Source organism: Suricata suricatta, chromosome 14 (genome assembly GCF_006229205.1).
Source record: "Suricata suricatta isolate VVHF042 chromosome 14, meerkat_22Aug2017_6uvM2_HiC, whole genome shotgun sequence".
Classification (NCBI taxonomy): domain Eukaryota; kingdom Metazoa; phylum Chordata; class Mammalia; order Carnivora; family Herpestidae; genus Suricata; species Suricata suricatta.
The window spans coordinates 73,634,606-73,655,769 of NC_043713.1; the positions used below are offsets into that span (position 1 = coordinate 73,634,606).

General features: G+C 49.3%; 1 protein-coding gene across 3 annotated transcripts; it reads right to left on the bottom strand.

Annotated features, from left to right (window-relative positions):
* Positions 1–10,641: 10,641 nt before the first annotated feature.
* MLEC (malectin) lies at positions 10,642–20,837 on the bottom strand. Of its 3 annotated transcripts, none has more exons than XM_029922071.1 (5): positions 20,634–20,837; positions 13,202–13,380; positions 12,452–12,628; positions 12,288–12,345; positions 10,642–10,960 (listed from the first exon to the last, which is right to left on the bottom strand). In XM_029922071.1, the coding sequence occupies exons 1-5, from the start codon at positions 20,635–20,637 to the stop codon at positions 10,731–10,733; spliced, it is 648 nt and encodes a 215-aa protein (XP_029777931.1). In that variant the 5' UTR covers positions 20,638–20,837; the 3' UTR covers positions 10,642–10,730. The 3 variants fall into 3 exon arrangements, with proteins under 3 accessions (XP_029777931.1, XP_029777929.1, XP_029777930.1); XM_029922069.1 differs by lacking the exon at positions 20,634–20,837 and adding an exon at positions 20,163–20,560; XM_029922070.1 differs by lacking the exon at positions 20,634–20,837 and adding an exon at positions 19,276–19,367.
* Positions 20,838–21,164: the final 327 nt, after the last annotated feature.

Sequence of the window (21,164 nt, forward strand, 5' to 3'; positions counted from 1 at the left end):
AGAGCACACAGTAGGTGCTCAGTAATGATTGAGTGAGTGAGTGAAGGAATGCACCACTATGAAGGCGCTCCCCCTTTGCTGGGGAAGACTGTTAAGTACATAATTCATTGTGTGGCCCTTCCTCTTGACCAGCCCAGTAAGTACGAATGAACTAAAAGAGTAGCCGAGTGGCTGACTGCTCTAAAAGAGGTACAGCAAAGATGCTACCAGAACACACAGGAGTGGTCTGGCCAATCGGGGGAGAGGCTTCACAGAGGTAACATCTGCACTGAGCCCTGGAAGTTAACCGGGATTTCACTAATTGTAGGAGGTAGGCCAGGGGGTTGAGTGGTTGAAGGACAGGTTAAGGCTGTCCTCTCACACCCCAAGTTGTCTCCTTCTCTAGGGATTCTGGACCAAGGGTCTTCTGTGGAGGCCTGGGCCTACACCTGATGTAGTGCGTCTGCCCGGTCTGATATCACATCTTACCCAGACTTAGGCCGGAGTGAAACTCAACCTTTCTCTCCATGGTCAGCCTCAATACTTAATTTATGCCAAGCCTTGCTGAGTCCTTCTCACCTTATGTAAGGGGCTTGGGAGGGGCTGACAGACCTAGCCTAGTACCTGGACAAAATCCAAACCTTACTCCACCCCAGTTGCCCAGCCCGGTGGAACAGTATGTGGCCAAGTTCCTATCTAAAAACCGTCCTGTCTTTGAGAGGTTACCATCCATGGAGGCATTTACCAAACCGTTCAGGAAAATGTTAATAGATGTGTACAAAGAATTAAAGTTCTTCCCTTTGCAAACAACTCTTTTAAAACCACTCAGCAGTGAGTGGTTACTGAAGAATTTCCAGAACTTTTAATATGCTACCTAATTGTGAATCACCAGGAGGGAGGCTCAGAATGCAGCCATTTCCCACTCACTCACTGAACCTTTGTTCTCAGAGTTCTCTGTCTAGGGTTGGAAACAAATGTATTACCCCCTTTATGCGGAGAGTCCAGAGTTGTTTACTGCAAAGGTGTTATTGCAGTGCCATTTGTAACATTGAAAAAGTACAATAAATTACAGTTGCATCTTCAAGTTCTGCAGCTGTTAAAAATAATGAGATCCCAGGCTCCTCGGTGGCTGGTCTGTTAAGCATCTGACTCTTGATTTTGGCTCAGGTCATGATCTCACAAGTTTGTGAGTTCCAGCCCCACATCAGGCTCCCTGCTGTCAGCACAAAGACTTGCTCAAGTGTGCTCGTGCATGTGTGCTCTCTCTCAAAAATAAACATTAAACAAAATCCTTAACAAAAATGAGATCCATCTATATATACCAGTATAGAGAGAGCTTAAAGATATATAGGGGGGAGAGAGGGAGACAGGGGGGACAAGACACAAAATCCCATTTGCTTAAAATAAAAAGGACAAGAAAAAAAGGGGGGTGGGACACATCTGGGTGGCTCATTCGGTTAAGCATCCAACTCTTGATTTCGGCTCAGGTCATGATCTCACAGTTCATGGGTTCCAGCCCCTTCACAGGCTCTGTGCTGATAACGCAGAGCTTGCTTGGAATTCTCTCTCTCTCTCTCTCTCTCTGCCCTTCCCCCACTGGCACTTGTGTGAACATGCTCTCTCCCCCAAAATAATAGACTTTTTAAAAAAGTAAAAATAAATAAAATAAAAAGGGCATGAAAATATGGATTTTTATTTGTAACTGCAAAGGAAGAGATCTCAAAATACACGAAAGTGTTAACCGTAGTTCCTTCTGGGGAGGAGAGAATTAGGAGGAACTAGAAAGGGAATATATTCACTTTTGACATGAGATCTACTTATGTACTATTTTATCACAAGAAGCATAAGATCATGGGTTGCTTATATATTTAAAAAACATATATCTTAGAATCTTTGTCCGAAAGGAAAACGTTAAACCAAAGTAGCCTTATCTTCTCTTAAAATTTAAAAGCAACTTCACATTTGATCCCTTTTCTCTGTTCAAGAGAAATTAAATAAAAACTGCTATATAGGGAGCTGGGGCCTGTACTCTCTCGGGTCACTACCTATGAACTCTGTGTGTGTGTGTGTGTGTGTGTGTGTGTGTGTGTGTGTGTGTGTGTTTGTGTGTGTGAAGTGAGTAGGAAGAATAATGGCTATAAACTCCAATCTGCCACTGTTTCTCTTCACCAACTCTTCCTAAGGTATATCGGAAGGCTCTTTTGAAAAGTGTTTTTGAACAGTACATAAACTGATACCATGTTTTGGGGGAAAGAGGATGACAGAGATCTACTGCATTAGCAATCTTAACGCAAGGTTTCCCCGGGCTAGATGCCGGAAGACCGCTGTGGACAGGCCGGCCTCCCTGTCACCCAGCTCCAAGCTCTCCCAGTCCCTCTCCTGGTTGTTTTCCTTGCTGTAAGAGGTGTGACAGTGGCAGTTTTCCAGGGCAGTCCCAGGGTAGCCAGGCAGTCTGCCCCAAACCAGGCCGGGCAGGTGGGGCCTGGAGCTGGGGCAGCCAAGGTAAGCAAGACATCAGAGGGTTGTTTTTTGCAAAGACTGGGAAGTTCAGTCCTCCTTCCTCTTCCCTCCTAAAGGTGGCATGCGTCGCATCAGCGGGTCAAAGCTGGGGCTGCAGGCATGCCTTGTGGTCTGGGATGGAGAGCTGGTAACTTCCCTAGTAGCCATGTCCCCACTCTCCCTGGCCAAGGGCTGTTTTTACAAAGCATTAATTTCTTATTTATATCCCACCTGTTTCCAAAAAGGATTTCTGGCATATTCCCAAGTCATATACCACAAGATTGGTGAGTGAAAACTCATGGAGCCTTGTGGGGGGCAGTACTTTCAAATTTTTAAATGTGTTACTGTTTGACCCAGCAATTCCCTGATGGATTCTGAAGAAACACATGCACCTGTGCACAATAAATCTGTGCAGGGGTGCCTGGGTGGCTCCATCGATTAAGCATCTGACTTTGGCTCAGGACATGATCTCACCACTTGTGAGTTCGAGCCCCGCATCGGACTCTGGGCTGACAGCTAGAGCCTGGAACCTGCTTCAGATCTTGTGTCTCCCTCTTTCGCCCTGCCCCTCCCCCACTCACATTCTGTCTCTCTCAAAAATAAACATTAAAAAAAATCTGTGTAAGGAAAGGTGTATATGTACATATATATAAATATGCATAAAAGGAAAGATATCCACCGGACAGTCACCTGTATTCTCCTGTCGGGATTAGATGAGTAGGTATGAGAATGGAAGAGTTGGGATTTTGCACCCCATATAACTTTTTCAAAAATGTCTGTATTTCCTGTATCACTAAGTCTTAGAGAATTACCTTCGTTTTCAGAGAAGGAATGATATAATAAACCTCCATGTAACCATCATTTACCTACATTCAAATTCAAAAAACAAAAAATTTTTTTTAAAGAACAGCATATCATGGCATTAAGACCATGAGCATGTGGTTAGACACTCCCCCTCCTCGCTCTGTCACTTACCAGCTACGGGACTTTGGGCAGCCATCTATCCCCTCTGAGCCTTTGCTTCTTTCTCTAGAAGTCAAGGGAGTCACACATCTTCCCTAGGGCCATAGTGAGATGAAAGCCAGCAACGAGAGCACGATGCTGGTACCAGGAGCGTGAATCATGAACGGCCACCATGCCAACATGGTTCACGGGCCTTTCTCCACGACCCCTCCGCAGAGGGCAGGCGCACCAGAGCGGGAGAAGATGCGGAGCTGGACAGGACATCGTGGTGACTGAGAGCTGAGGGGGAAATTGCTGGGGACCAGGCTTGAGGGAGGGACACATGGATTCTGGTGGCAGCGGCAAGGAGACCCAGGATAGCAAGTCCTAGCGCAAGGCCAGGCAGAAAAGCCAGGGGGTTATTGTTTACTAACATGTAAGTGGGTAGCAACAAACAAAACTAAGACTCTTAAGGCCAGAGTCCTGCAGTGAGGGGCCAGCCTCCTGAGGCTGTTAAGAGAAGAGGCAATCCCACTGCAGACCCTCCCTGCTCCACCTCCTCTCGGCTTTGACCCCTCACCACTAACAGCAACCAGCTAACGACAGCGGGCTTTCCCGTAAATGTGGGGATGGGATGGAGCGGGGTGGGGCGCTAAGTATGGAGAACGGTCTGACACACCCGCTCCAGCCAACTGGGAGCCTGATTTCCTCAGCGAGATTAAGATCTGGACCCAAGGAGTCGTTTAACCCAACCCCCAGCACTTGGCTCAAGACTTCTGTCAGTTTTCCTCCCTGCAACTCCCTAGAGCAAGGCTTCTTCAGGTCTCTTCCCCCATTTGGCAGCTCACCGGAAGCTACTCGAAATAGTAACAGCTAGGTCTGAATTAGTAGAGAACTCCAGTTATGGGTGGGCTCAAGCTAAGAAAGAGGCTGTGGGCCTCCTGGTTTATTTGGGCCCCGAGAACAGACTCCGTCAACACTGGCCTCATTCTCGGAGCCGAGCAATGAGTTCTGCCCTTCAAGGGATAACTGAGGAAAGTAGGCCAAACTCCCCTGGTATCAGCAGGCTCCATTCCTACCGGAGAAATACAGCAGGTGGGTTCTGGAGTCTGGAGCCAGTCACATAGCATGGTGGGGAAAGGTCATCAGAGTGATAGAGAGTAATGATGAGCCAGAATCGGGACGTAAAGTCCCAGTTCCGTCTTCTGCTGGCTCTGTGGCCTTGGGAATGTCACTTCACCCATGAAAGGCTAAAACCAACTGGTTTGTTGAAGATTAAACAGAAATAACGTCTGTAAAAGTGCTTGACATTGTGCCTCATCCATTTCAAGGGCTCCATTAAGGGATATCCTCAATTATCCTTATGCCTTAGAGAGAACGGGGGCTTTGCAGGCCGAGACTGAATTTGAAATCTGGCTTGACTATTTACTGACTAGCCTGGGGTGAATTAGGGTTTTTGAGTTTCACGTTCCTCAGCTGTAAAACAAGGTGGATACATTACAGGGGAAAAAAATCTTCCTGCTCCTTCTGCCCCTTCCCAATGAATACGCAACATTGACAACACACCAGAAGCAGAGAGGGCAGAGAAAACGGTCCCAGGGCTTGGTCTGTCCACAGGCTGTCACGGAAGCTGAGGGAAAGCTGTGCTTTGGGAGGGAGAGTCGAGTCATGGCCTGGTGTTCCAGTGAAAGTGGAAACAAAGCAAAACAACTGTTTAGTTTTCCTTGAATGCACTGCTGGCTGAAACGGCCAGGCAGTTTTACAGAACTTCATTCCCTTAACCAAATATCCCGGCAAAAAGAAAAGCAAGAGACACGAGGCAAAAATGAACCAAAGCCCCTGGTCTTGTCCCAGGAGAGCCCTCTGCAGCTAAGTGAGCCCCCAGTTCTCCCTTTTCCCACCCCATCACTTCACCTCTTGGCAATCAAGTTCAAACTCGATCTCAACAGAGTGTCACTGCAAATTGTTTATTAAAACACAAAGCAATGGACAGTGAAAAACATCCTGATTTTTTTTTTTTAACTTTTTCCGTGGGAGTAGGATGGGGCATGAAGGGGTAGGGACAGATGGAGACAGCCCAGAGGAAAGACAGTTCTGTCCACCCCCACTGCTTTCCCGGGCCAGCCACGTTCAAAGCCCCTCAATCACACCTCAGTGTGCTGCTGTAAATGCATGTTGTGGCTACAGAGTTGGTTTGGCCGCGGCAGGGAGAGGAAGGGAAGCGAGGGGCTACCAGGACTACTAAGAACTTGCCACTATTCTCCAGGCCTTGGTACAGAACAGAGCAGCCGGGCCCAATCTGGCGGGGGGAGCAGGGGCTGGGGTGGGGGGAGTGGTTTCCTGACAAGTCAGGTTAGGCCAGTAATTGTTGAAGAGGCTGCTCTCTGACCTCAGAATGGGCAGCTGGTCCTAGCATGTGAGAACATGGTGGAAGGAAGATCTAAAGAGGGAACCACTCCAGGGTCAAATTTCTTTTCATTCCCTGGATCATGACACGCCAGGGAAGAGAAGAGTCAAGAACGCCTTATTCCTGGTTTTGCCGTAAAGACTCTCCCTGCCAATTCTCCACTCCCACCTGGCAACTCGGCTCTCCTTTCCCGACAGTTGTCCTTTCAAAGGACGGAAAACACACTTCAGTTTGTTGTTGTTTTCCCTCATACTGAACTAAAGCACTGAAGCTCAAAATAGAGGTGAGAACGAAGTTCTGCTTCTCCTGGTGCTGTGTGCCCCCACCTCACAAGACTGCCTGGATGTGAGAGGTGCCAGGGCCCTCCCTGCCAACTCTAACAGGACTACTGTTTCCCTGGCTGCCGGCACAATCCTGGCTCCCTGGTTTTTTACTCCTGGGGGAGGGGCGTGAGAGGGGACCGTCCCAAGAGATCCATCCTGCTCGTTTTCTGCCAGCCCAGCCAGTCCCCAAATCATCTGCTCTTATCAAGATGATTTGGCAGCCGAAGGCAGGCCACCCAAAAGGCAGCGGGGGACGGACAAACTAGATCGGCAGCAAGCCACCCACGTACAAAGAAGAAACCCGCCCTAGCCGGGCAGCTGACCCACTGATGCCAATCTGGTCTCCTAAGAAAATGAGGAAATCTAGCCCTCTTGCCCCTGAAGAGGTCTAAATACAGAAACGGTCCTAGCTCGGACAGAAAGGGGGAAATTACTCTGATCTCTCTGAAGCTTGAACATTAAGGCTTCTTTGCAATATTTTTAGAGCTCTTTGATCTCTAATTATATCTTTCCATAGAAGAGAAGCAGACTTCTAAGATTTCTGAATAGATCCCGGATATTTCTGGTTCTGCTTCTGCACTATCACTTAGCCTTTCCCCAGGGCCACCGCAGAAGGAGGCCCAAGCATCTCCTCCTCCCCTCCCCCTTTTTTTTGAACAGGAGCATCTGTTAGTCTCTCACTTTGGAAAGTTCATCTGCTCTCCTAAGGTCCTTTGTTGGAGAGGCATAGAGGACAATATTACATGTTGCCACTTGATGCCATTAAGGCTCCTCGAGGCAAGAAGACACTTGAATTAGGTTAGAGCCGGCCAGCAAAGGGGAGGGGGAGAAAGGGATGGGGAAGCAGTCCCAAGGCAGGGACTGTAAGACCCCTGCCCAGACCTGAATCTAGAGGGAATGCCCACCCTGGCTCAGAGCAGGAGAGGAAAAGGCACTGTGCTGGCCAGGGTGGGTCCTGCCCCAATCTCCAGGGAAGGTAGAGAACCTGCGGACTCTTTCCCTGGTCTTCCCAAGGTGAGCCAAGTTCTAGAGAAAGGAGTATATGTGCTAAGAAAGGGAAAATACTGCTGCTGTTTTCTGAAGTTCAACTGAGATTCTAGAGGCCATGGCCAGGTCTTCCCAGGAGAAAGTAGAAGCAGGATAAGAAGGAAGAGAAATTCCTTAAAACAGAAGCTTCTCCAAAAAGAATAAGAAGTCAAAACACAATTCTGAAACCAGATGAGTTTCCAGACACAAAAAGGGGCAGGTAAGCTTAACTCAAACTTCACCCCATCTCTTCAAAGCCTAATTGACCTCTAATGTGATCTCCCAATTTCAGGCCAGTATCTCTTAGGCAAACAGTGGACAAAAGAGAAAAGGTTACATTCTCAAACCAGCCGCTGGCCCTACAGGCCCTGTGCCCCCCCCCCGCCCCGGAGTCTAACACCACGGACACTTGAAGATAACCATTTTTCAAGTCACCAGAATTCAAGATAACCACTGAGCAGCTTCTCCTCCATAGCGGAGATGTTATAGAAGTATGGATCTTGTTTAGGGGACGGGAGTCCCACAGATTATTTCCTGGCAGGATGTTTTGGTCAGCATGAGTGAAACCCAAAAAGGCCAGCGGGCCCCTGACCCAAATCAGAGCTACGCTGCAGTCTCTCAAGTCCCTCTGTGGCAGACAGCTTTGTGTGGTTCACCCAGCAACCGAAACAAAGCCACGTCCCCAGCAAAAGGAGTTTCAACTTGGCCATCTGCTCTTGGCTTTGGCCGGCAGGGCCCAGGGAGATCTAAAAACCTAGGACGGTGCGTGGATCCGGTAGGAGAGCCTGGGCCCCTTCCCCAGGCCAAGGTGGCCTCCCTCATCACTTCCCCAACCCCAGAGAGACTCCCTACAGCATAGCCGCCTGGTCCTAGCACTAGCTCAAAATACAGGCAGGGGAGCAAACAGTGCAAAAAGCAAACGACGAACAGAGTAATTTGTGACACACACAATACAAAAATAAAAATACAGAGTGCCCCACCCCACCCCTTTAAGCTAAACTTCATGTACCTATATCATCTTGAAGGAGCGCCCCCCTCCCCCCAAAAAAAAGCTTTCAAGTTCAGCATCATGGGCCAGCCGTGACCAGCCCCGGGCAGCTCTGTTAGCTGGGTGGGCTTGGCTCCAGGGGCTCTACCCCAGCCCCCACCATACTTCTTCCTGTTTCCTCACTTCTCCTTTAGCTCTTGTGAGCCATAGAAAGATGTTCCTTCCTTTTGGACACAAGCAGAGGAAAATGCCCATCCCTATCCCTGAGCTCAGGGGAAAGGAGTGGGCTTGGAAACGGGTGGGCTTGGAAGCAACACTGCTTGGCTTACAGTACCGTTAGGAAATGGCCCCAGGAGCCAGGGTTTCCTTCTGAGACTCTGAGTCACCGCAGGGATGGGTTGAGGTGAGTAGGCGGGACCCCTCCTTCCTCAAAGACCCAGGCAAACTAACAAACAAGGCAAATTGGAGGTAGCGAGTCCTCCTTCCTCATCTTGTCTACTCCGCTGACAGTGGCCTACAGCTCTGGGGAGCTGTGATGAAAGGGGAAGCAAAGCCACTGTCAGAAGCCCAATTAATAGTCAGGATGTCCAGTGCCCCGGGCAGGGGGTCTCCCTGACCAAGGCTATAGGATGCCATCCTTCAAAGCAGGGGGCTTTGTGAAGCACTCCAGCAAGTATTCCTCTCATTGCAGCCTCAGGCCACAGCTGTCTAGATGCCTGACTCAATCCCCTACTGCTGAGGCCTAAGTCACAGCTAAAATAAAGAGCTCCGACTCTCAAAAGACTAAATACTGGCCCAGAGTAACTCATTAAGAGCCAAAACCCGGGCCATGAGACCAAGGGCTACTTGCTTTGTCACATAACAAGCAATTCAAATATATGGAGCTCTTTAAAAGCACTAAAACAACAACAACAACAACAACAACGACTAACTTAAACACATTCTAAAAAGATGAGCCTAGTCTGAGATTCTACGCTACTCCAGCCCAAGCAGAAGCTAACCCTGCTGCTTTCCATCCACAAAACTCTGTGTAGCTTGGCTGGGTCCTCCCTCACTGCTGCCCTAACTGGGAAAAGGATAACAGTGACCAGAAAGAAAGACAACAGGGAACCTTCATTTCCTGCAGAAGTTTTTCCAAGGAATTAAAGACAGCCACCTGATGCTAAGGTTGGCTTCAGAGCTGCCCGGACTGTGGCTGACTAGGAATCGTTTGGCCCCGTCACGCCAAGAGCCCAAAAGCAGCTTGGAGAGGGAAATGAAAGGAAAGAGGGGCAGTCTGTAAGGATCAGGGGGAGGTGCCATTGGGCCAGATAACATCAGTCTAGTTCCTTGGGGCAGCTCTAGGTATAAACCAAAAACTGGCTGATTTGTGACACAGAAGGACATGGGAATAAATGAACATCAGATACTAGATAGACACTCTAAACAGTGGTCAGTCACTTAGTAGGGCTCAAGTCTCTGAGGTGGCTCTTAAGTTATGCTAACATAAGCCTTTTCTAATCCAAAGACCAGAAGAGACTTTTAAGGTCAAGTGTTCTGTTGCTGCAGGCTGGAAAGCATCCCTGTCCCCTGGCAGCAAGACCCTACAAAGGGGCCAGTAAAAGCACTGCTGGGTCAGGTCCTCCTGGCTGCTGGCTCAGAGATCCAGGGAGGGAGGTACCAACAAGGTGAGGTGGTAGAGGATATGACATTCAGGCAGAGGGAACCCCAGATCCCCATGTTGCCTTCGCCTCTTGGCAATAACTTAGCGGGATGATTGAGAAGAGATTTCAAACGAGCCAGATTAAAGGGGGAAAAAATGAGAGGAAAGCAAGTCCCCAACAGGCACTGAAATCAAAATGATTTGTTGTGGTAACAAGTCAGAGGCAACTTGAGGACCTGACATAAACTAATCGTCTCGGATACCAGACAGTCCTCGAACTGGCACATGTCAGCGAGACAAGCAATGACAAAGCGCAAACACTTAAGGTGGAACCATCATTGGGCTGAAACCAGGAAGGCTTCCAAGTAAGGGAGTATCTAATTTTCTTTTTTTTTTTTTAATCCCCCTTCTGTTTTCGTCTTTATCATACAAATTATACACCTTCACACATACACAAAGCACACACACTTTCAATCCCAGGACGTCTGAAAACTTATCTGGACACAACTTCAGAACATACCCAACTCCCAGCGCTGGTCTCCTCAGGTAATAAGATGACATTTCCCTGCTGTTAATTTCTAACCTAAAAAAAGGAACCGTGTCTGCTCTGGGTTCAGAGTCCTTTCCACTAGGTGTGCAGATGAGGATCCTTGAACCTGGAGGATCCACTTCACCTTAAGTACCCTGGAGAGGAAAGAGATGGCTGGGGCCAGCCACAAAGAGAGCACAAGGACTGAAGCAGGGCTGGGGCCAGTGGTGGATAAGGGCCGCTCTCTACCCGCTCTGCCTCTTTTTTCTCCTTTAATTTTTGTGTGTGGTTTTGTTTGTTTGTTTGTTAATCACTGTGAAAAGTACAGAAACCAAAACCAATGTGTTCGGTTTCTTTCCCACACCCCTCTACCCTGTTCAGGATGGTATTTGTTCTCACAACCGGCAGAGGCAGAAGAGGGTTGGAATGAAGACTCCAAAGGCCACCAGGATGGGAAACATGAGGCTGCTGTTGTCCGAGGCGTAGGGGTTGGGTGTGCGGGGGCCCGACTGCACCCGATTCTTATTGGTCTGTCTTTTGAGATTAGACCCTTCATCGTATTCTTCTTCTTCTTCTTCCTCTTCTTTCTTCTCCAGTCCTGGATGAGGCTGCAGCTTTGGTACATCTGACAGAAGAAAGTAGACATCTTTTAAGTAAGACCAACACCATTAAAAAAATTATTTCTTTTTAATGTTTATTTTTGAGAGAGATAGAGACTGAGTGTGAGCAGGGGAGGGTCAGAGAGAGAGGGAGACACAGAATCCAAAGCTGGCTCCAGGCTCTGGGCTGTCAGGACAGAGCCCGACGCAGGGCTGAAACCCATGAACCATGAGATCAGGACCTGAGCCAAAGTCAGAGTCTCAACGAACTGAGTCACCCAAGTGCCCCAAGACCCAGATCATTTAAGTAAGACCCTTAAAAGCCAGAAATGAGCCACAATAAAGAGATGCTATGGTCTGCGCAGAGTCTTCAGGAAAAAACAGACGTACCAGAAATAAGTCCTGGCCTACAGAAGAGCGGATGGCTGCAAACACCAGTCTTTTTTAGATTTAACTAAAATGTAGTAAAAGCCCTACCCCAGGGAGGCTCTCTGTCTCACCTGCCTTTTCTACTTCCTGAGTACCGGATTCAACAGGGACAATGACCCAACACCCAGAACTTAACCTTTTCAAATCCCGCCTGCGGCCTCCGCAATCCACATTCCCCTGCGAGGCACTCAGCACCTGAGGAAAGCTGCGCTGCAGGGCCCCGGGCTGTCAGCACACACCGCCCCGCTGCTCTGCCGGCTCCTCAGGGACTCGAGCTACAAATCTGTTTTTGTGGCAAGACATCTGCCTAGACGTCATTAACACCGGCCTCTGGGGGCACATCAAGACAAGAGAATGAGTCCCTTGCGCAGTAAGGATGAGTTGGGAAAAGGTACAAAGGCAGGATGGAGGAGAAAAGTCACTAAGACACAAGCTTTCTGTGCAAAAAAAAAACCAAACAAACAAACCCAAATACCAGCCTGGGAAGGCGGCGGCCAGAATCCCCTCAATGCTGAGAAAGCAATACACCATGAGGCTGGTTCCCAAGGACAAGGAGGCATTAGGAAGTGAACTTTCGCCCAGTGCAGTTGAGCAAGGCCGGACTCTCACAGAGCACACCAAAATGCTGAAGGACTCCTCCTTTTGCCTTTTCCCTTTCTGCCCCCAGGAAATAAATGTCAAAGACAGAGATTGAGGACTAGCTCAAGTCAAACAGCTGATTAAGTGGCAGCAGCAAAATCAGAACACAGACTTTCCTCCAAAGCTATGGTCAGCAGCATGCTACACTCTGGCCCCATCCATCTGACTTTGGACTCCCCACAATTTGGCTTTAAGTGTTTGCACCACAGTGATTGGCTAAATTATTCCCCCAGGGAATATCCTTCAGACGAAGGCAAAAAAAAGCAGATTAAAGACACCACTTACCATCCACTGTCCCAGCCATGATGTAGAGTGCACAAACTTTGGGATTGTCATAGTACCCCTAGGACATGGGAGAACCAGGGTCAGCACCACACAGCAGTAAACATTCCCCCGCACCCACTCTTTGAAACAGTCCCTCAGCTGGGAAGGCAGAGGGAGAGCATTACCTTTACGAACTCAATGTAGAGTTTCCCTGTGAAGGTGGACACCTCCCCTTGGACACTCAGCTTTCCCTTTCTGATGCTCATAGGGATGATTTCATCATGAGCTGTGCTGTGCCCAACACGATCAAAGATGTCCAAGTCCTTCACCACAACGTGGCCATTCAATCGCACATCAAATACCTTCCACGATTTAAAAAAAAAAAAAAACAAAAACAAAAAAAGAGAGACACTGTCAAAACCATCAGCTTCATACTCCTTTAGCAGCTGGACATCACGTACCTGCCTAGGCTTCCAGTTCAGAAATAATTTTTAAAATGAAAGAGCTGGATATAGTCAAGGGTAGAGTTCTTTACATGAGCCAAATCAAAGCCATGTTCCTTCACGGTCAAGGTCTCATAGGGAACAAAGAATACAAACAAAAAGCTCAACGTGGAAAAAAAAAAGCTCAATATGGAAAGAAGGAAATTCATGAGACAGGAAAAGAATAAGGCTAAAAACAAGAAGGTGCTGACAACTAAGGAAGACGACCAGGATCAGTTAGTTGCCAAGAACTAAGATTCTGGTCAATGCCCTCTGTCACCAACCCCCAAGGGCAGCCTTGTGAGCAATGGGACACTGCTTCTGTAGGGGCAGAAGGAATCCAGCTTCTCCTCAAAGCTTACCGGTTCCTCCCTTCTGGGTAGGCTCTCACATTCTCTGGCCCATAGCAGGGGACTATTCAAGAGTGGCAATGTCCCACTGACCAGGCCTCACCTTCTGCTGGGACTGTGCAAAGTAGACCTCAGCAAATTTCAACACCAGCACATAGTCCCCCTCCTCCTTGATGGGCACTTCATAGCCAAAAGTTTCCTCATTGTACCGCTCTGTTTGATACAGGATCTGGTCCTCGGGGTTGGAACGCAGGATTGGCAGTTTCATACCATAGTCGGAGGCTGGGGACAAAAGACAAAGAGAAACCACATCAGAGGCAAGACACACAAAAAGAGCAGAGACCCTACAACTGCCAGCATTTCTGGGGCAATGCTAGTAACCCTCCCAGGGAAGGGGGCCACCTCCTCTGCATCTGGCTTTAAAGAGATCCAGACGCAGGGGCACCTGGGGGGCTCAGTAGGTTAAGCGCCTGACTCCAGCTCAGGTCATGATCTCATGGTTCATGGGTTTGAGCCCTACATCGGGCTCTGTGCTTGACAGCTCAAAGCCTGGAGGCTGTTTCAGATTGTGTCTCCCTCTCTCTCTGCCCCTCTCCCATGTGCACTGTCTGTCTGTCTCTCTCAAAAATAAACATTAAAAAACTTTAAATAAATAAACAGACCAGACACAAAGAGAGGCATCAGAGGGCCATTACCAAGGAAGAGTAAAGTGAAAGAAATCCAATACTAATCACCCCAGCAGCTCCCTGACCCCCAGAGTAGAACTTTTTAGAAACCTGTTAAAATGACTGTCTTCAACTGTGGAGAGTAACAGGAAGAAAACAGGCAGTAGCTATAGCTCCTGGCTCCCTGAGAAGGGGAGCTTCAGAGAAACCTCATAAAACAGGGGGATGTCCAAGAACTCTGCAAGATGATTAAGTTCAAAGAGTGTTTTTTTCATTCAGAAAAGCTCAAGGGTCTAAAACAAACAGGATATGTTAGGCAAGTCATTCTGCATTGTCTTTACTACAAATAAGTTACCAGCTTAGTTGCCCTTTATAATTTTCATTCACAAAGTTCCAAGGCTGGTAAATACCAGAGAAACGTGCTTATGAAAAGAAGGGTGTTATGCTAATTTCTTTTACATGCAAGCACCTTGCTTCCCACAAACTCATGAAACTCAACCTCACCTACTCTCTCTTGAACGTATCCCCGATTAAACCAAAAGAGTTTAGAACCAAAAGGTTCCTTACCATATCCCCAGCACCTAACAAAGGCCCTGGCACATAAATAGGCCCTCAATATGATTCGCCCACCTAACAAACAGCAGCTAAGGAGGTGTCTGCGGAGCTGTGAGGCCATGCTAGTCTCTCCACAGGGCTGAAGCCATCCCTGCAGGGAAAAAATCTGCCAAGGTCCTACTGGCATCGCTGGCCTAAGATGCCCAAGTCCTGGGCGGCGGCCACCTTTCCCATCTCACAGACTGATAATAAGGCGGGGGGCGGGGGGGGGGGGGGGAGTAAAAAGTGAGCAGTGCCTGGCTGGCTCAGCTGGTATAGCTTGTAACTCTTGATCGCAAGAGTCATGAGTATCCAGGCCCCACAGAGTGTAAAGCTTGCATTTAAAAAAATAAAAAAAAGGAAAAGTTACATATCTTGGGGTCAGTATCCGAAGAGCCAAAACCCTCTACTGCCCCCCAGCCCTTTTTCCCCCACCTTAGTGGGAGACGAGACTACATGTTTTTCTTCCCTCCTACATGACAGACTAAACTGGGGTCTTTCCTCAAAGGGAAGACGCTGCACTCCAGCCCGAGATGAATAGCTATGCTTCCTCCTCCGAAGAGTAGCCTCTCTGACTCCTTTATCCTGTGAACACAATGAGGCTTTCCAGTGCTCAATAATCTGCTTACCAAACTGCAGATTTAGCAATGATTTTGGTGCACCCACTCATCTCTCCTCCTGCTTGGGATTAAGATTTCAAGACCACCTCCCAATCTCACACGGTGACTCTGAAGACATTTGGCACCTACATCCCTTGGGAGATGGCCAAGACCAGTCATCCCGGAGCTTTATCTTCTGAATCATCACAACTCCAATGGGATCTTTTATCTCTAAGGAAGGTAAAAGAGTAACTAAAAGGGCCAGTGGCTAAGGTCAAGCCCTCAAAAAAATAAACATAACTGTTAACAGTTCCTGTAAGTGAACAGTTAGCCATGACATCAGATGGACCTGATGAGACAATGCAACAGGAAACTTATTGCACTTTTGTCTTCAGGCTTTTTTCTTATTTCTTCTCAAGAAATCAAAGGGTGGCTAAGTAGCACTACAGAGGAGGGACTGCCAGCACGCCTCAGCTCTCTCCCAGGCTCAGACCATTACACTATGAAGATTAAAAGACTATTTCTCTTCCACTTGACTTCTAAGAATTCCCGGGGCGCCTGGGTGGTTCAGTCGGTTGAGCATCTGACTTCGGCTCAGGTCATGATCTCACAGATGGTAGGTTCGAGCCCCACATTAGGCTCTGTGCTGACAGCTAGCTCAGAGCCTGGAGCCTGCTTCAGATTCTGTGTCTCCCTCTCTCTCTGACCCTCCCCTGCTCATGCTGTCTCTCTCTCTCTCTCTCAAAAATAAATAAAACATTACAAAAAAAAAAGAGACTATTTCTCTTCCACTTGACTACTAAGAATTCCCTTCTTCCATGAGGACCGTGATCCTTACAAATTTATAACATTAACTAGGTATGCTTTTTAGATACGCAGGAAATTTTGTACATGTATGGGGAATCTTCTTTTTTTTCCTTTCTTGCCGAGTGGGAAAGAGTGAGACACTGACAGTAATGTAATCTGTAACAGCCTCAGCTTCACAACTAACAAAACTCAGCCATGTGAATAAAAACTACTTCACACCGTTGGAATTACCTTTAAATATTTTCCCTTTAAAGCCCGAGTGGCTTTTCCCAGGAGATCTGCCACATGCAATGCTGCATTTGCCCAAGTCCCAAGAGATGCAGCAGCAAAAAAGATGTCTTTCTTTCCCCTTTAGACTTGATGTATTCACAGCTAAACAGATCTCTCTACAATACAGTGACGTGAACACAGTCAGCGTACTGCTCAAGTTGGCACAATGTAGCGCCTACAGTTAACCAGAAAGGAAGGCCGGCCAAAGGGCCTCCATTATGTCTGTTGCTTCTTACTTAGTTCGGGACAATGGAGGAGCCAGGCTGTTTGAAAAATCCAGCCCCAGTTTCCGAGTCAGACAGGGCTGGATTTGAATCCTGGCTCTGCTGCCTACCATGTGGTGTGGAACAATTCGTCTTCTTGCCTATAAAATGGGGATAACACCTACCCTACGGCTTGCGTGTGGTGAGTTCTGTAAACAGCTTAATACAGTGCCTCAGAGAGACACAGACAGACATAAAGGTATGCCACCCAGGCAAGCACATGCACACAATAAGCACTCAAAACACAAAACAAAACGAGAAAAGGCTCCACTCCCAAGAGTTTAGGAAATGGACCAAGTGGAAATGGAAGTAATAAAATTAATTAGAAAACTGCAGTAAGGAACCACCAGAGTGGAAGAGCCAGAGTGAGCTGGAAGCTGTCCTAACGAGACCACCACCGCCGCAGAGGCGCTGTGGCACTCCACCCGTGGGCCTCCCACCTGACCGCTAGCTTATTCTTCTCATCACTTCCTTCTCACGCAAGGCAAGTCCATAAAGAATTATTCTGAATGGGCTGAGGCAGGGAACCTTGAGGATTCGGTTAATCAGAAAGGAAGGGCCAAAGGGCCTACATGATGTCTGCTGTTTCTTAGTTCAGGACAATGGAGGGGCCAGGCTACTGGAAAAATTCAGCTCCAGTTTGAGTAAGACGGGCCTGGATTGAATGTGATGTGGAGCAGACTATTTTCTCTAGGTGTTTTTTCACCTGTAAAATGGGGATACCACCTACCTAAGTTCTCTACCTGTGAACTTCTGCTACCTAGAGAACCTGCAGATGAAGCCGGCCTCTTAGGTGAAAGTATGGAGAGAAAATTCTAAACAAATCCCACAGCCTTAAGCAAATCAGATGCAGCAGTGACCCTCCACCTCTTTCATGTTCTAATCTCCTCCAGAGCCAAATCCCTTCCCAGCCAAAAGAAAGGCTGCCCAAAAAAGGGTCTTCCTTAGGCCTACAGAATTAGTAATCTGATAGGTTCAGGCCCTTAGCCACTTTTTTGTCTCTCTGGAACCATATTCTGCCCTACTTGTAACTTCATGTAAAAGGTTATCGAGCACAGAAAAAGAGAGAGACACTTAAACCCACTCTGGGCAGGAGAGTTTGCAGACTCAGGTCACTGATTTCTAGAGCATGAGACCTTATACTCCGAAGGAAAACAAGGCCCAGAGCAGTAAAGCGTGTTCTTCAAGGTCATACATATGATTGGCAGGTATCTTTCTATGAAGAAGAAATAGCTTCTCCTAAAACCAGGCCCAGTCCTATGCCCCCAGGCCAAAAAATCAGGTCTTTTCCTCCAGAGTCAGGAGGAACCCAGAATGAGCAAGTTCAAAAGAACCTGGAATTTGCAGCCTGCCAAAGCCCCACGTTGAGCACTCTATAGTGGCATTTCCATCTGGTGAAGCCCACAAGTTGAAAAAGCCTTTCCCAGGCTGTGAGCACTAGCTACCCTCAAGGCAGAAATGAAATTCAATAAACATTATGAATGCCTCTGAAAGCAAAAGCCACTAGGTGCCCTAAGCCACTCACAGTTACAAGAATGCTGAACTACCAAGACACTAGAGAGAAACACCAAGTTCAAAAGCAGGCCAAACCCTTATCTGGATTAACTTGGCAACAAATACCTGAATCCATTCAACTTAAAATGAACCTTCTTCAGCATGCTGGAAATAATATCAGCGGCATGTGGCAAAAGAAATCAGACATACAGCCCCTACTGCAATTAGTGTAAATAGCTGCATGGAGCAAGGGCCTCCAAATACCTGGCACACCGTACCCAAACAGTGCCAGGGAAGGGAAGGCAGAGTGAACAGCCACACCTCTCTTAGTGGCATCGACTCCTCAGAACAGAAGCTACAGAGTTGCCTCCGGAGAACGGAAGCTGAACCAAATCTCAGGCCCAGATCTAAGGCCACCAGAATGCTGCTCTCACTCAGGAACCCAGTGACTAAGTGAAACGATGCAACAGGCTGGTCCAAGCCGCAGTTGACAACCGGCCTCCACTCTCCATCCACCCCTTCCTACAGCTATAATTCACGGCCCCTGTCTGTTGCACTCGGACAGAGTGGGGCTGGGGACCTCTGTTTACAGAGTGCCCCAAAGGCTAGGGTCCAAGACAGGATTCCAGTACACATGAGCTTTGGTAGGTCTCATGTAATTTTACCTGCTACAATAAACTCCTCCAAAGAAATTGCAACCATGAGCCAATAACCCAAGGACAGAGAGCCTGGCTGATTGCTGACCAGCACCACAACCTCCTCCCGGCCAAAAATCACCTGCACCAGCATTTTGAAACCAGGATTTCTGAGTAAGAAAAGCTGGGGACTGAAACCTGCATGGTCTTAGCTTTTTCCTCTGCACGATAGACCTAACAGGAGCTTGTAATCTGTAAAGTCCGGTATCTGTTTAGTGAAAGAAACCATCTGCATGCGGTCCTCACCGTTCCTATCTCAAGAGGCAAAGTCCACAAACGGTCTCTAGTTTCCTCAAGAGCTCTTTCCTCCCTGCCCACACCCATGAAGAAAGAGGAAGGGTCCAGGATGGAGACAGCAGTGACCTTGTGCTCATGTGAAGTCTGGCTCTGGCTGCTGTTACAACTGCTCGAGACCAGGGCCCTGACTCAGCTGAACCCAGGCTCCTGAGACCTCCACGCCAGGGCTAAGGAAATTCCAAGGCAGACACCGAACTCCAGAAGACAGCCCTGTGTCCCAACACCCTCACATGTATGGAAGCAATAAACCCTCTAATACAATGAGCTCCGGAACACCGCAATTCACTTGGAAGAGCGAAGTTAAACCCTTTCGCAACGCCAAGAGCCAAATCTGGGCATGGTGGAAAGAATGAGAGAAAGTCTGTCTCTTAGTTTTCTGGAGATGGCACCCTGCCAATCTGGCAGCCTCTGAACCCGGCATACAACATAAATCTCCTTCCAACACATGAAGTAAGGAACTCCCCTCTCAAACCTGTTGTCCAATCCCACTTACAGAAGAAAGAGTCTAGAGCAGATTTGCAGATGTCCCCAAAGTCTGGTCTGAGGATGTCCAACATCAGAAGCCCCTGGTGCAGAAACGTGCGTTTCATCTAGTTGGTCTGGAATTCGCGTTTTTTTGGCCAGCTCCCCAGGCCATTCTTACACTAACTTTGAGAACTTTCCCCAGACGCTAGAATCCTACCCCTCAAGACTTCTTAGGGTGGGCTCTCCACCCCTCTGATAGACACTGCGATCTCACACGGGCTGACCCAGTTCACACTCCAGCAGTCTCACGTGCACGATGGCTTCGGAATAACCACCCTCTGGGGTGGCCTCAGTTTCTACTCTGAAGCCCACACCTTCCTCGCTCCACAGGGGGGAGCAGGAGGAGGCTACAATCGAAACTCTCCTGGCTCATCGTCTTCGAAGATTCCTTTCTATTCTGGCTAAGAACCAAGCCCCGCTCCTGCAAGAAGGGGTAAGGAAAAGCGGCCGATTTCTGGGACGGCAAGAACCTAGCAGCAACGGCCGTGATACAGCAGGGCAAAACCACCCAGGCCTGGAACACTGATAACACACGACCCGTGAGGCCTCGAGGCGGCAACAGGCCGCCCTCGTCTTTACGTTCCCAGATCGGCTGGAAGCGAGGGGTTAAGAAAATGCAGGATGTGAGGTCCAAATATAACTTCTCGCCAACTCTGCCTCAATCGCTCTTCGTAGCTTCGAGACCGCGCCAGGCTCGGAGCTCTGACCGCGTCCCTGAGGAAACCGCAGAGACAGACGTGGCTCCGGAGACGTGGCCCCAGGGTCGAGGAAGGGGCTCAGGGCCCACAGTCCTCGGCCCAGCTGCGCCCGGCACGCCAGGCCCCGGATCCCACGGCCCGGCTGAGGGGCTCTCACCTCGGCCCACCCGGCCTTCTAAAGGGTCCTTGCGGAAGTGGATCCCGTGCACGTCCACATGCGCCTCGCCGCCCGCGTTGACGGCCCAAATGACGCTCTCGGGCAGCCCGGCCCCCGCCGAGCAGACCACGCCGAGCCCCGGCCCCCGGAGCGCCGGCGGCAGCAGCAGCAGCAGCAGCAGCAGTTGCAGGAGCGCCACGGCCGCTCCCTCAACCGCCCGGGCCTCCAGCATGGCGGCCACCACAGCGGGGGCAGCCTCCGCCGACCCTCGTCCTCAGTCGGCTGCCAGGCCGCCCCGGACTCAGAAAAACAGCGCCACGGGCCGCTCTGCTTCGGCCGCCGGGGACATGTCGCTCTCAGGCCTCCTTCTCAGCCACGGGTACCGCCTCCCACCTCAGGAACAACCTACCCCGCCGCCCAGCCCCCGGCCACGACCCTGCAGCCAATCAGCGCACGGCCCTCATTAATTACCCATCGCCCCGCCGGGAGACACCCGTCCATTGGCTGCCGGGCGAGGGAAGGGGCGTGGCTACTCCCAGCAGCCAGCCCAACCAACAGGCTCGAGAAGGAGCGCGCGCAGAGGTGGTGAGTTCGGTTGAAGCGGCGGTTTAGTGCGGAAGTGGCGGGGTGCAGCGCCCAGGCGGCCCCGGAATCCCGCAGCTGAATAGGAAAGGTGGCCTGGGAGGGAAGGTTTAGAGTAGGGCGCACTGACACGTCGCCAACACTTCCGGTGCTCCAGATCCTGGGACCAAATAGGCACCGGAGGGGGGGCGTTGCCCACTCTCCCGCCCCCTCTTCCTTTCTCAGGGAGAGACATGAAGAGAAGCTCTAGTAGGAGAAGCAATGGAAACTTTTGACCTGAGCCTCAGTCATTTTCTCTGTGTGAGGCAAAGAACCCATCCTCCCCTAGACAGACCACAAGCACAGGTCTTCAGGGTAAGAGTCCCACGAGGACAAGACTCCGCCCCCACCCCTTAGCGGGCTCCGGGCTTGTGGTAGCGT

Excerpts from the sequence above, each read along its gene's own strand:
- MLEC (XM_029922069.1), bottom strand. The coding sequence starts at position 20,394 with ATGCTGGAGGCCCGGGCGGTTGAGGGAGCGGCCGTGGCGCTCCTGCAA. Across the intron at positions 13,381-20,162 it reads AGAAGGCCGGGTGGGCCGAG|CCTCCGACTATGGTATGAAA; the intron begins GTGAGAGCCCCT and ends TTTTGTCCCCAG. Across the intron at positions 12,629-13,201 it reads TTGCACAGTCCCAGCAGAAG|GTATTTGATGTGCGATTGAA; the intron begins GTGAGGCCTGGT and ends AAATCGTGGAAG.